The sequence below is a fragment of the Vigna angularis genome, chromosome 1 (assembly GCF_016808095.1).
Source record: "Vigna angularis cultivar LongXiaoDou No.4 chromosome 1, ASM1680809v1, whole genome shotgun sequence".
Taxonomy (NCBI): Eukaryota; Viridiplantae; Streptophyta; class Magnoliopsida; order Fabales; family Fabaceae; genus Vigna; species Vigna angularis.
In genome coordinates, this window is record NC_068970.1 from 5,220,524 (window position 1) to 5,236,696 (window position 16,173).

The 16,173-nt window shown below is 27.7% G+C and overlaps 1 protein-coding gene across 1 annotated transcript; it reads right to left on the minus strand.

Moving 5' to 3' along the window:
* Positions 1-4,747: 4,747 nt before the first annotated feature.
* Positions 4,748-8,301, minus strand: LOC108322691 (putative transcription factor bHLH041). Its single transcript, XM_017554861.2, has 6 exons — positions 7,935-8,301; positions 7,745-7,850; positions 7,463-7,541; positions 6,764-7,381; positions 5,878-6,258; positions 4,748-4,902 (listed from the first exon to the last, which is right to left on the minus strand). The coding sequence occupies exons 3-6, from the start codon at positions 7,523-7,525 to the stop codon at positions 4,846-4,848; spliced, it is 1,119 nt and encodes a 372-aa protein (XP_017410350.1). The 5' UTR covers positions 7,526-7,541; positions 7,745-7,850; positions 7,935-8,301; the 3' UTR covers positions 4,748-4,845.
* Between the last annotated feature and the right edge of the window lie 7,872 nt (positions 8,302-16,173).

Sequence of the window (16,173 nt, forward strand, 5' to 3'; positions counted from 1 at the left end):
GCATTTCACCCTCCATCTTTTAATTATATTTTAAAATTAAAATATAAAAATATATTGTTTAAATACTAAAGTTATGATATATTTTAATAACAACCCACTACAAATTATTTATCACTTTTGCGTAATTATTATTATTAATTTTATTTTCTTAAATAATATAGAAACACTCGGGAGATCTTCTCACGTCTACTATATATACAGTGGCATGTTGAAATATAATTTTGCTATTCTAGGGATTGTCAGTGAGAGCATGAATTCAACGGCTTGAAATTTATACAAGGATTTCCTTATTCATTTTTCTTTAAAAAAATCGATATGATAAATTTCTGTAATTAACTTTTGACAGAATCCCTCTCATACAGTGAGTATCCACCTTTGAAAAATCTAATTTTCTTGAAGATAACTTTAGCTTTGGATTCCTTGTTTGAAATCCTCTAATACGTGAACACAGTAAAAAAAAGAGTACAAGATGTCACTTATCATTTTGTTTGAAGTCTTCTAATAACGTGAACAAAATAAAGAGTAAAACATTATATAAAAAAATTATTAAATAAAACAAATGGCTGCAAACAAGTTTTAAACGAAAAGGGGAATTGAACATGAAGATAAGCTGTTCTGCATATTTTCGTACTATTTAAATATTTTACAATTTTTATTTACATATTTCCCAATAAACTTTGGTATAAGATGTATTTCGTAAACGTCTTATGCTAGACTTAGTTTTTTAATTTATAAAAATAATTAAGTTTGTTTTCGTTTTTACCTATTCCATCTTTAGTTAATAAAATATAAAATTCTCTCTTATTATTAAAACGTGTTACTATAAAATAATGGTTGTATACAATATAAGAAACCCAGAAAAGAAAAAAAAAAGTCTTTATACTTTTCGCAAACTGTGAGAAATACGTCAACTAATTTATATTTTACTTTTTTTATAATAAGAACATTCCTCTTGACTAATTCTTCCAAAGGTTTATCCACTCAAAATTTTTATGAAGAAAAATATAAAAACAACTTGGTTTATTTTATAACATGTCACTTTCCACAAAAATATGTTTAAATACAAGTTTAAAGAGCTTTTTAAAAATTATTAAAAATATAGAAATATTTCTGCGAAAAATAAAAATTCTCAAAAGCACTTTTAACATGTATTCGAGCAGACATAAAACTTAGTTACAAAGTTTGACTTACATTTCTTGAGAAAAGTAGCCAATGACATTAAAATAAAGAAAAAAAAACCTAAGTTTTTCATTGCACGTGTTAGCATATAGTCAAAGTAATAGTATCCTTGTAAAAAACAAAAGAGGGGACTATTATTCCATGTGGTCCCAAAAATGAGACTAGTCAAGAGAGAAATTTTTAAGGAATGATTTGAAGATTTGACAACTATAAAGACTTTTTCTTTTCTTTTCTGGGTTTCTTGTATTGTATACAACCATTATTTAGTAGTAGTAACACGTTTTAATAATAAGAACGATTTTTGTTGGATTATTCCAACTCCAAAAAGGAGTATAGATCAAGAGAAAAACTCCAAAGAAAATTCATCTCTAGAACAAGTGGTACGGAAAATATGGTCAACTATGTCTATGTCTTTTCATTTTTTACTAAAAAACCTCTTTTTTTTTTAAATTGACGTTTGAATTTGATTTATTAAATATTTTTCTTAAATTTAGATATGTAAATTTGTGGATGATATGCTTTTATAAATATCTTTCTTTATTCTTTGTAAAATCACTTTTGATAAATTGAAATTAAAGAATAATCTTGACCATGAGTATGTGACGAAAATAACATGTCATTGTTCCATTATTCCTAGGTGTTTTCTTTTCTTTTTTTTTATTTCTTTCTTAGTTCAATAGATTAAAACTTGCGTTTTTCTTATTCTGACGTAATTTAATATTTTATTGTGTTGTTCTTATTCTAATAATAATTCACTCTGAACATATTTCATGTGATTATTTCTTGAAAAGATTGAAATCTTATTTAATTCATGTTCATATGCTTATATCTTTCTTATTGAAATATACTACTCATCAAATGTTTTTGTCTACGTAATTAATTTCCTAGTCAACTCCCAAAATCTCCTTAGAAATTTCAAATTTTGTAGTGTAGAACTTGAAATAGAAAGTTTAACTGCTATCCATTTTGTACCCACCATCCTATATTTTTGTGCAGAAGTGTAATAATGAACATTGAATAAACTCCATATTTTTCTAAACAAAATTTATATAAAAAATAAGTCAAAAGTAGAGAAAAAAGTCATAAATTTTAATTGAAAGAAAATCATAAATGTACATATAAAAAATAACGTAAATGTATGCATACAAAAATTCCATAATTGTACTCTACAAAGATATTAAAGTTACGATAATAATAATAATAAAATAGTAAGCCTTAAATACTATCATTATTATTTATTGAACTTTTGTAAAGGTCTAATTTTTATTTGTCAATATGTCTTGTTCTTGTTGTAGACCTGTTTTTTTAATTATATCAGAATTGTCTTTTAGAAAATTTATTGAGGAGAACTGTGAGCCCGTACACTTCAATCTCAACTTATATAATAATAAATATAGAATTAATTGACTATGTATAACTTAATATCTTTATTTATTTATAATCATTTTATATAAATTTTGATTGTGTCTAACCTTAAATTTTAATTAATACTTATTTTTTCTGTAATTATTTAATGAAAGATTGCATTATCTCTTACCAAAATCAATCCATAAATTTGAGATACTATGTCCAATTTTCTCTTCAATTTAATTTAAAATTATGACCCTTCTCTCATATCACAACGTCATAATAAAAAATAAATCTTTACAAAAAAGAAAAAAAGAAATACTGTGTAGTATTATTACACACAGCGAATTGCTCAACTTGAATGCAGTTTATTGTAAAAGTAAACTCATTTTAAAAAAAATATTCGTTGTAAATACCATTAATGAATAGTTTTGAAACCCTATTTTTTAAATGAAACCATAGAATGAATTATGGCTTGGTTTTATAAAGTTTTAATAAATTTAATATTTTAACTAATATTAAAACGAAAAATATGTATTATAAAAATGTGTTAAAAAAATATCATCTTGAAACTTCCTAGAATTACTTAACTAACAAATGGTGGCCACTTGTTAGTTTACTTTTGACTTATTCAACTCCAGTTTCGAATCCCATTTAATAGTTTGACCTTGTTAATTTGTGACATCACTACCACATACGTAAGCATTTTCCACAGAAAAATAGTTAAGTTGCAAGTTATCTTAGAATATTCTACTACTCTACAAAGTTATCAAAATATTTATTCAAACTTCGATACAAAATTACAAGATTGAATACATGAATTAAGCACAAAACATTTTATATTTTTAAATAAATATATTCTTAAATTCTCTCAATCCTAATTCAAAATTTTTGATAATAATAAGCATAAATCTTTAAATTTATCTGAACAATAATTTTTTATAGATATTTTAAAAATGTTAAATTAACTTATTCACAAGCCACTTATAAAAAAATTAATTTCGTACTTTATCTATATTTTTATCTTTTATAATTTTTTTTATTAAAATCTTATGTTTGGTTCGTTGGAACCTATTCTCCTTTAGATAAAATTTTGAGAAGATGAAAAAATACGATTTTTTTATGTTCATTTAAGATGATATGGAATGATGTTAGGAATGGAAAAGAAAGATTATTCATCTACTCTCATCTCTCACATGAGAGATTTGAAGGATAAATGTTAGTTTTATTATAGGTTTAAATGCTTACTTCGTCCTCATGTTAAAGAGATGAATTTCTGTTTAGTATCCAGTTTTAAAAATGAAGATGTTATGAGAAGTGTATGAATATAAGGTCCTATCCGTTAAGTTGACAGCAACGACGTTAAGTCCATGCTGATGTGGCCGTATTTAAAACCGGATACTAAACACAAATTAACCTCTTAACATGGAGTAATAATTAATAATTAATAATTAATAATTAATAATTAATAATTAATAATTAATAATTAATAATTAATAATTAATAATTAATAATTAATAATTAATAATTAATAATTAATAATTAATAATTAATAATTAATAATTAATAATTAATAATTAATAATTAATAATTAATAATTAATAATTAATAATTAATAATTAATAATTAATAATTAATAATTAATAATTAATAATTAATAATTAATAATTAATAATTAATAATTAATAATTAATAATTAATAATTAATAATTAATAATTAATAATTAATAATTAATAATTAATAATTAATAATTAATAATTAATAATTAATAATTAATAATTAATAATTAATAATTAATAATTAATAATTAATAATTAATAATTAATAATTAATAATTAATAATTAATAATTAATAATTAATAATTAATAATTAATAATTAATAATTAATAATTAATAATTAATAATTAATAATTAATAATTAATAATTAATAATTAATAATTAATAATTAATAATTAATAATTAATAATTAATAATTAATAATTAATAATTAATAATTAATAATTAATAATTAATAATTAATAATAATAATTTCTCTTCTTATATAATTTTATATTACTTTTACTACTATTTTATTAATTTTTTATCCATTTTTACTAATTAAACAAATTTTTTTATTTGTTACATTATTTATATTCTACACTAATTTTCATAAATTTTACATCCAAATTCATTCTCATTAGTCTCCAAATCTCTTAAAAAACAACCATAAATTCATTCTCAAAATTTTCAAATTCATTCGTTAAGTCTCCTTCAAAACACAACTTTAAAGATGAAATGATGACGTGGATTTATTGGTGGAGTTGACAATGTATTAGGTCAGATACAAGTCTTTCTAATTGCTTCCTCGAACTCACTTTCATCCCATTTGTTATCCTGCAAATAAATAATAGACACCATTAATTATTCCTCCTCTTTTTTAAATGGGAAAAAGTTTAGTGGTGATTTTCATACCTTTATTTCACATTTAGTATATATATTTTTAAATTTAAGTTAATTATTTATTTTAAATTATTTTATAATTAAATTCATAATTTATACAGTATCAGTCCTTAAATATGAAATTGATAAAATGGTCTCGTAATGTTTTAAAAAATATATAATTAATACCTTTTCCACTTTAAAGATTAAACAAAAATAGTAATTTAAAATAAAAATACTATATTAACATCCATTTGCTTATAAACCAAAATCATTATTTATTGAATGATAATAATAATACAAAATATAAATATAAGTAATCTAACCGTTAATTAATAATAAGTCTGTATATAATAGATATAAAATTTCATACAAAGCTAGTTGCATTACTGCATCCCAGCTTTATTTTAAAGCATAATGTATTATTTAAAAAATGGGAAGCAAATTATATTATTTGCTAGATAAAGTATAAAAAAGATTAAAATTTTCAAAATTTTCACACATTTTATTTAAAAATAAAATGTATATCCTACATATATTATAACAAAAAAAGGACAATATGTTAATTTACAAATACTAAATGTTGAGTTTGTTTTTTTTATATGTTCGATAAAATCTAAATCATTACTATTATTATATAATTATCAATTTCTATAATGCATCAGTATAAGTTTTTCACACTGTATTTGTAGTTTTAATTTCTACCCCATAGAAGTTATACTACGACAGACAAATCAAATACTTAATCCCTTACACTGATAAGTGTTCATTATCAAGTTACACACACACATGTTACTACATATATATATATATATATATATATATATATATATATATATATATATATATATATATATATATATATATATATATATATATATATATATATATATATAAAGGTTTGAACATGTACTAATTTGGTATGCATACCTCAATAATCCTCAGCCTGAAGGTTAATACATTAATGGTTGTCCCTCCTTCTGTAGTATGGAGGTTTGTTTTCGTGGAAATCAAGGTTAAGTTCTGAATCCTTTCTAAGAATTTCAATATGAGAATCAATACATTTTCGCAGCTTTGTTCTCTCACTGTCACTTCTAAGTCCACCATTTTCTCTTCTGACGAACTTGATTCTGGTACATGCCAAACTCGAACATTCAAGCTTTCATCAGGGGTCCTACCTTTGTTTTCTTCACTCATAACACCTGACAAATCTTTCCTAAGCTGCTGCTTTCTCATGTTAAGCTTTTCAATGTCAGCCATCAAAGATATTATTCTCTCCTTTGCTGTTGTCAGGATCATCGCTTTACTTTTCTGAACCACCCAAATTCAAATCTCTTACATTTTCATCCATATATATTGTTTGATTTTGAACTTACATTTTCATCCATATATATTGTTGATGAAACTGAAGGCATCACGTTTATATAAGAAAGTTATCTGCTAATATAATGTATTATACTATTAACAAGTTATCAATAGTATCATCAAAATTAATGCAGTATACTACATTATGTTAGCATGGTAGAAGCAAAACACAGTTAATAATTAATTTAAACTTAAAATAAAGGCTTGACACAAGAAATATCCCACCAGAGAAACCTAATTCCTAACTTTTAGAAATATGACATTTTTTAATCATTCCCCTGAAATATGCACTTAAATGTTTTATCTCAGGTTTATTTGTATCGTATGGAAAAAAGTATATAAATATCACCATCTTGTGAGATTGGTGTATCCATAGTTTCTATGACTTCATAATTTATTCTTTTCATGAATGAAAAAGCTACATGCTTGGCATTGCTAAATTATAACATACCTTAGTTTCCGGAGGAAGAATTGCTCTAAGTGCCTCAAAACTCACTTTGAGTATTTCACGCCTTCTTCTCTCCGATATCATACGAAAGTGATGCTGCAGGGTACTGATGTGATCGGTTGCTTGAACAGTACTATTGCGTTCTCTCACTAGTGATGTATTCTTCAGGTTTTGCCTGCGAAAATTGAAATCTGTGTGGGGTTCTATATTTGGGTTTGTCATATCTGGTATATATCTCACGACATCGGCAGCTCCAGGGTGTTTTACAGAATTATGAGGCAAAACTTGATGGGAAAGCTGCTGCTGAGAAGTTGAAGACAGGACTCGGATTAATGCTCTTACCATTTCTTGATGTTCACCCTCTGGTGTCGGTAAATGGCTTGGAAATGGAATGACTTGAGACAATGGTTGGTGAGAAATCGGTTGTGTGGAAGCCACACCGAGGACATCAGGGAAGTTGGAGTGGGAAGTTCCCGGAACATTGATTGATTGATTAAAGGTATTTGTAGATGATATTATAAAAGAAGATGATGACGATGAATATGGATTCTGATCAATTGATTGGAAACGCATATAGAAATCTTCTGGGAATAAATTCTTAAGGGCTGTCTCAATGTCATCCTGAATAGTATACAAGTTATAGTTTATGAGATGCCAAAACCATTGACGCATCGATATCATGAGAGTGTATAGTTTGCTTACTTGAGGAATGTTGGAGAAGCCAAGTTCGATTTCTCCCTCTTTGCACCCCATGAAGACAGCCATCTGCGATCAACAACATCTGTAATAAATATAAATGTTCGTTACACTTTAGGAAATGGTTACCGATAAAAGTTTTGGAGTATTTGTTTCCGATGAACGTATACCTCAATCCCTGCTTCCTGTATAAACATTTAAGACAATCGGTCCATTCTTTGTTAACTTGTTTTCTACTAAATGACACTCTAATTCAAAATATATATAATTTGTAAAATGATTAATTACTTGAAAGAATTGTGCTTGAATTTGGGTGGATGTGAGTGGTAGGAGATCAGAGAGTTTGAGTTGTATGTAGGGAAGTTGATTCTTGAAAGCAAGTCCTGGAACACACCTAAAGTGGTAAAAAAGGAAAAGGTAAAAGCGTTTTCCAGAAAGAAAGATTATGAATGATGGTGATGAATAATGCAGCACTTACTCATCACTGACATCAAACCGTTAAAGTCCTATACTGGTGAAAAAGGCTTTGAGAAGAAGTTGGTTTGTTGTTGAGAGCATTGTAGAAACCATCAAGGAAGAACAAACGACTGTGGAAAGAAAAGTAAATAAAAATGATAGCTAGTGAAGAGTAGAAGCTAAGAAAATATAAAGAGAGATATATAATTGGATAAAAGTGAGTGTTGCCATAGAGAAACGTAAGTGCAGCCAAAAGATTGGATGAGAGAACGGAGAAAATGAGCTCTGGAAGCTTGAGAGAGGGCAAAGACAGCATCCATGTTGCTAATTAAGGGTTTTGCATGATGATGATTATGTTTGTATTACTACTTATATTATTATGCATCGTCTCAATCATTATACTTGTTAACATACTCTTCTATCTATCTATATATACATTTAGATTGATAAAATCGAAATGTGTGATTTATAGAAATGAATGGGAGCGTGGGAAATGACTCGTAGAGAAGGTGGAATTTTGAAAAGTATGGAGAGAGGTAGTTTGGTTGAAGCAATGAATGCATGTGTGAACTGGAAGAAAAGACAATTAATGTATAATTACTTGTCGTTGTTACCTTAAGACAATTGTCCTCTTGCTACGGACTCCTTCAAAGACTCATAAATAAATAAATAAATATATATATTAAAAAGATAATGAGATATTAATAATTTTTTATAATAATTTTTTGATAATAAATTATGTGTTATTATTTTATTGATTCGTTTAAATTTATTTTTAGAAAAATATTTGAAATGAATTTATTACATAAAATTATAAAAAGTTGTTAAAAAAATATTTTTTATTGTAAAAGTACGTTTGGAAAAGTCTTTGACCAGAACAAATGAAGAAAATGAGGGCAAGGTGGACTAATTCTTCATCTTGCTTAAGACAGGTGTGAGAATTGTTTGTTTGCAATTCAATTTTTAATATTAAGGAAACATAAGGAAGAGAGAAAAAACAAAATTCTTACTATGGAAGAACTCATTCCTAAAAGGAGAAAAATTGAGGAGACAGACACAGGATGTGGATAGAAACGTGTGAATATCATTATTGTTTCTTTAAAGCAGCATCATTATTTCTGCGTATAATAAAGAAATAAATAATGATAGAATCACATATTTTTACGTTTATTTAAGATATAATATAAAAATAAAATAATTATAAAAAAAATTATTTTTTATATCAAGAAAAAATAAAATAAAAAAATAATATTAAATGAATATAAAAAACTTATGTATATCAAATTATATATTTTTTTATAAAAAAACACTAATTGAAAGTTTGAGGTAAAGTACGTATACACTTTCTTTTTCTGGAGTTGTCAAAAAGAACATTATAAATTACGACGCAATTGGACAGCTTTTATTGAATAATCTATATAATTAATCAACGAAACTGTACGGCAAACATATACTACAATTTAATATCTTTATATGTAAAATGACTTTAAAAAATAATTTAGTTTAAGATTATTACTAGCAAATATTATTATTATTATTATTATTATTATTATTATTATTATTATTATTATTATTATTATTATGAGATTTTCAAGTGTCTCCGTGTTAGGAAGCGGAAAGCTACAAAGACCTAATTACATTGGTAAAAAAAAGATTGTTTAGTTTATAAAACATTGATAATTTGGAATAAAAGTTCTATATGTGACCTCAACAAATTATCGTTATTTAGTTTTGTTAAACAATACTTTAAAGGCATAAACTAATGCCCATTTTTCCTAAAACTAAATCAATGTAGTAAAATCATCATTTTAAAAACCAGTTTAGCAATGCAAATCTCTTGAAAAAATGAATTAATATTTTAAAATTTTCTCTCAAAAGACAAAGTTCGTTACTCCACAATTTGTTTATGATTTTCCTAATAAAATGATAATTAATAAACTTCTTACAGCTCTTTTTTTTTTTTTACAAATGAACATTAGCCAGTAAAACATCATTTTATAATAGACAAAATCTAATAAAATAATATATTTTTACCGTAATAAAATGATCATTTGCTAAATATATAATTTTTAAATCATGGTTTGACCTAATATTTAGACACATTATGCTTATATATTTAAGCAGTGACGGATCTTATGGATCTTATATATATATATATATATGGGTTTGCTAATATGCATACGCTTGTTTTTTAGTTGGTACATTTTAGCAATATGTATCAAATTTTAGTAGACAAAAATACCCTTATATATTATGGATTCTAAGTTTTAAGGGTATTTTAATAATTTTCATTTTAAAAAAAAAAAAACCCACAAACCCTTAGTGACTTCTCTCTCATTCCTCTCAATCCTTTCTCTTCCATCTTTCTCACTCCAACTTTTTCTCTAGCTTCAATTGAAAAAATCATAAACATATGCCGTTAAACAATCTTACACAAAATGATTTTATAATGAGTTTTCATTTTATAATTTTTGTCTTATCTAATTTTATCCAATTTTCACAAGCATAAAGGAATTGGTAATTGACCTGGAAAAAATCAGAAATACTCGCGGTTAAACAATTTTTACAAAAAATGATTTTATAATGAGTTTTCATTTTATAATTTTTTTTTATCTAATTTTATCTAATTTTCACAAGCATAATGACATCAAAGGAATTGGTAATTGGTCTGGAAAAAATTAGAAACACTCGTTAAATAATTTCTTACAAAAAATGACTTTATAATGAGTTTTCATTTTATAATTTTTGTCGTATATAATTTTATCTAATTTTCACAGTCATAATGGCATCCGAAGGAATTGGTAATTGGCCTGGAGGGATTTTTTTAGAGATGATGATTCAACATGATGATGAAATTAGAGAGGTTAGTGAAGATGGTAAAATTGAAGAGATCTTGAATGAACCTTTGCCTGAAGATGAATATGTCAATGACTCAACTCTTTACAAAGGCAAATTGTTTAACGGCAAGTGTTTCTGATTTTTTTCAATTGGGGCTATAATAGGGATGACAGAGAAAAGGTTGTAGTGAGAGAGATGAAAGAGAAAGGGTTGAGAGGAATGAGAGAGGTGAGCAAGGGTTTCGGGGTTTTTTTTTTTTTTTTTTTAATTTTGAGAATGAAAATTATTAAAATACCCTTAACCTTAAAACTTAGAATCTATGATATATAAGGATATTTTTGTCTACTAAAACCCGATACACATTGCTAAAATGTACCAATATATATATATATATATATATATATATATGTGTGTGTGTGTGAGAAATTTTAGGCTTAATAACCTGATAGTCCCTATTTTCGTTAGGTGTGTTCGATTTGTTCCCAGTTTCTTTTTATGTTCAATGTTATCCTAAAAAATGTAATTTTTGTTCAATTTAGTCCTTTTTGCAAACGATGTTTAAATCGTTAACAACAGACAGTCGAGGTGTGCACAAGACTAATGAGATGACATTTAACTACTGTCACGTCACCATCTTCTTCATCCTTCTGCCCAAACAGATACTGAAACCCTACCCTAGCGTCACCACCGAACCTTAACACCACCGCTGCCACAAACCTCGTCCAAAGTCATCATGCCGCCGTGAAGCCGCGTCTGCAGAGAACCATGGCAGCCATCACGCGCAACCTCCATGGCCACCACCATCAAAGTCGCGATCTCCCCCAAATCACGAAACTCTCCTTAGGCCACCGCACTACCCAGATCACCTCCGCGCCTCCGCCATCACAGGATTTTCTCAAGCCGCCACTGCCAGCATCTCGTACCTGCAAATCAAACACAAGCACCCAAAACAGAGAAAGCTGAATCGCACCACCCAAACTGCTAAGTCTTCACCGTCAATAATGTCGCAAGCCATAATCTCGAACTCCATTTGAATCTTCATTCTCGCACATCAGCCATGAATGATCCAAATTGAGAGCTTCATCGTTAGTCCGACAATCCTTGTTGCCGTCGCGCAAAGCTCCAGGGCCATCATCTTCTCCAACCTGCAGAGAACCACAACGAAATCCAGAAAAATCCCAAATCAAAGAAACTCGTTGCTTGCCTCCACCGGCCACCATGAGTGCTTTCTTACACAATTAGGTTCGTCTTCTTCATGCTACCATGAGCCGCACAATTCGCGAAATCATCATTCATTGAAGGAAAACCACGAGCAGCGTTTTCCTTCTTCTCGCGGCGTAGACGCAGGAAGGTTTCCCCCAAATGCATAACCCTAATTTTGGGTTGAAGGTTGAAGAAGATGATGACGTGACAGAAGTTAAATGACATCTCATTAGTCTTATGTACACCTGGACTCTCTGCCGTTAACTATTTAAATGTCATTTGCAAAAATGACTAAATTGAACAAAAATTACATTCTTTAAAACAACATTGAACAGAAAAAAAAAAACTGAAACCAAATCGAACACACCTAACAAAAATAAGGACTATCAAAAATATTAAGTCGAAATTTTATAATTAATTTATTTTTGTACTGTGTAATAATGATCATATCATTACTCTAGAATAAATGTTTAATATAAATGTTGTTGAGTACGTCAGGGAAGGCGCTGTTGGTTTGGAAGGCTGCATTTGCAATTTGTTGAAATCTTTTTCCATTTTGTCTACTTTCCTTCCCAACCAGCCATATCCACTTGTTGAAATCTTTTTCCATTTTATCTACTTTCCTTCCCAACCAGTCATATCCACTTAACAGTGCCACCGTCAAAATTCTCATTTCAAAACTTCAACAATCTTCACACCACCAACTCCAATCAGATTTCTTTTATTTCTATTGTCTGTTTCCTTTAGGCAACTTCGTTGTATTTTGACGAAAAGCAGAAAAAAAAACACACAAATTAAATATTATTTTAATCTTTAAACCTTTTAAATTAATATTCGTTCTTTTCTCAAATTAAATTGAATTAACCTTTTTTTGTATACTGCAAAGGAGAGATTTATGTATAAAAGAGAATAAATAATTTATGATACATATAATTATTTTTATATTATAATTTTGTTCCTCATGGTTACTTATCATATCATAAGAATTTTTTTCTGATGTTATGTTATTAATATATTTTATATTATAATAAATAAAATAAAATAATTTAATATTTTATAAGTATATATTTCCATATCATAAAAGGGTAATAATTAGAATAAAATCATTGAAGTAATACATAAAATAAAATAGTTTAATATTTTATTCATATGTACGTTTCTATATTATAATAAATAAATAGTTAACATAATAAATGGAATAAAATTGATTTATCTAAATTGTGAGACTTTCTAAAATAATATTTTAATATATTGCTTTTTCGACATATATTTTTTATTTTTATTTAAAATTTATTTACACTTTAATATATATTTTAAATATATACCAATAAGTTATTCTATTACATTAATAATATTTATTATCAGTTTTTGACTATTTTTTTCCTCGAATCAAAAAATCCCATTTTTATTCTCGTCCACTTCCCTGTGATGTATACAAAGCGTAAGTATTACTGTATTTGGTCAACTCCAAAATGGTCAACTTCAAAATATATTTTAAGAAACCAAAATTTGGTCTACTCCAAAATGGTTTTTTGTTTCAGAACACTTAGAAAATTCTAACTCAACACAGCCATGCTATCACCCTTTGTTAAGATATTAATTTTATTATCATAGTTGTGTATATGTGCTAACCTTTTCATAAAATTATAAAAGAATAAAAGATATACGTCCTAATTTTTTTATAAGTATTATAAATATATATCTTTTATTTTATTTTGTAGACCTGAATAGTTATAATATATAATGCACATATATTTATGTTTTGTATTTTTACATTATTCATGAATTTTGAATTCTTTGCATTCTTCCTTTTTGTTCTTGATAATCATAATCTAAACCTTCTACATATATTACCCTTTAGTTGACAATTTCAATTGAAAGAAAACCTCTGTCAGACCTTCCAGGAAGTTCTGTCAAGTGGTCTTTTTTCTGCTTTCCATTCCCCACTATAAAGTATCATATTCATTTCTAGAGTTAATTTTCAACCACAACTACGCACTGGTTGTTTATTATTATTATAATTATTATTTTGTTAATAATGGTTCTCATGGTGCATTGGGCTCTATACTGATGCTCTATCAAGTTTGAGAGTTTCTTTCCGTACCACCACATCTCCAATTTACCCTTGACACACATTTAAAGTTGGTGGTTAAAAAATTTTGTTTTTTACCAATATATAAACATGCACCCCCACCCCACGGAAATGGAGAATCCGTTAACGGATCCCCGTTCCTGCCTACAACCATTTTTATTTTATTTTGGTTTTTTAAACAAATATGGAGAATCAAATTGCAACCGTCACTAGGGTAACTCTACTTTTCTCTTTCTCAAACAAAACTCTTGCATTTTTCACGCTGAAAACCACACGAATCTACTCATGAGCTTATGCCCTTAGTCTACTACATATCCACGGTTAGCTACCTCGTAACCCAAGCATTCTCAACCCAAGAGAGACTCATATGACAATGTAACAAATACCCTAATACCATACGAATTCTAGAATTCATTAACACAAGGCCTCATACGTGTAACAACATCATATATCCATGCACCATAACCAAAACTGAGACTCATAAACACCAACCATAATGCATGAAAAGGAACACTCAAAGAGATCAACTCACAAGATCCCAACCTCAACCAAAACAACAACCATACAATAATGGAGGGAGACGAAACGAAATTCACAAAAAGGGAGAGTAAGATGAGGAGAGTAGGAAGAAGAGAGAATGAGAGAAATGAGATTCTGTGAGGTGTGGGGTAAGCAGCACAATGAAAGGGAGAGAAGAGAAGATTAGGGTTTTAGATTAAATAAGGTAAAAGTAAAAAAATAATTACTGAAGTTTACTTTTGGAATAAAAAAAATTAGAGAGAAGGGTGTGGTGGTGTAGGGAGAAAGGTGTGGTGGTGTAGGGAGAAGCACTCATCAAGTTTTTCACATCACCACCAAATTGTCCTTATGTTTCAGTAAATTGATTTTAGGAAACGGTTGACAATAGGCAGCTTGGCTGCCTAGCAGTCCGACAGTTAGTAGCTTGACCTTTCGGTAGTTCAATCCAGCCTGAAATACCCACAGTAAGAAAATTGAAAAATCATATGTACTTAACCATTTATAAGAATCATTTCGAGATGCTTGTTTTTATTTTTGTTTTTAGCATATCACAAGTAGTTAGATTTTAATCCTAAGTTTTAGTGTTTTCTTTTTATCATCAATCACTTTTATATTGTCGAACTTCTTAGTCAAATAAAGTCAGTAAAAAGGAAACGGAAAGGAAAGAGCATCAACAACAACTAAATAATGTCTGATGAAAGACCAAGAGAAGGAAAAAGGAGAACAAATAAGAAAAACAAGGATAGTTGATGAAAGATAAAGGGAAGGAAACATGAGAAAAACTAAGAAAACCTAAAAGTTACAAGAAGGTGAACACGGTAAATAAAAAAGATATATGATACTTGTCTTTTATATACAGTATTCCTCCAGAAATGAGTTCTATTAATGGTTCATTGAGCTCTCCTCATGCTTCGTCGGGCTCTACTAGTGGTTCACTGAGTTTTCATGCTCCACCAACTAACTTTAGAAAATGCATGAGATTTCAAAATCCAATTTAGTAACTCACTGATTGATGAAGCATATGTAGAGCTCGATGGAACATGTGAAGAGCTCGGTGGAGCATGTGAAGAATTCGGTAGAACATGTGAAGAACTCAGTGGAGCATGAGGTCAGATCAGTGTAATTGGTGAGACGTACATAGTTAGATTAGTCGATCAACCAAGTGGAGTGTCCAAATTATTATGTAGAGAAGGTGGAGAGCTCATAAGAAAACCTTGGTACCTCTGTAAAGCATATAGATAGTTATATTGACTAATGTGATTCGAAATACTAAAACAATGTTGAAGAAAAAAAATAAGGAGGCAAAGTAGTAGAATAGAAAAAGAAAAGAAAAAAAAATCATGATTATTAGTAAGAGAACACATATAACAAACCAATCTCCTAGAGTTTTTTTTAATGGACCTAAAAAAGTATTTTATTTGCTTGATTCTTAAACCGACCATAATTGTAAGTTATTGGTTTTCCAATAATATGGAATTTCTTTTCTTATATATCTAATTGAACTTAGTTTTACTTATATTTGTTCTGGTTCATCTTATCTTAAGATAGCACTCTAAAAATTTTGACACCTTCCTTAACTAACTCTGTTGCCTAAACCTCTCTCTAAGTA

Coding starts and splice junctions, on each gene's coding strand:
- LOC108322691 (XM_017554861.2), bottom strand. CDS start 7,525: ATGGCTGTCTTCATGGGGTGCAAAGAGGGAGAAATCGAACTTGGCTTC. Junction 7,382..7,462: donor GCTTCTCCAACATTCCTCAA/GTAAGCAAACTA, acceptor TATACTATTCAG/GATGACATTGAGACAGCCCT. Junction 6,259..6,763: donor TTCTTCCTCCGGAAACTAAG/GTATGTTATAAT, acceptor TGGGTGGTTCAG/AAAAGTAAAGCGATGATCCT.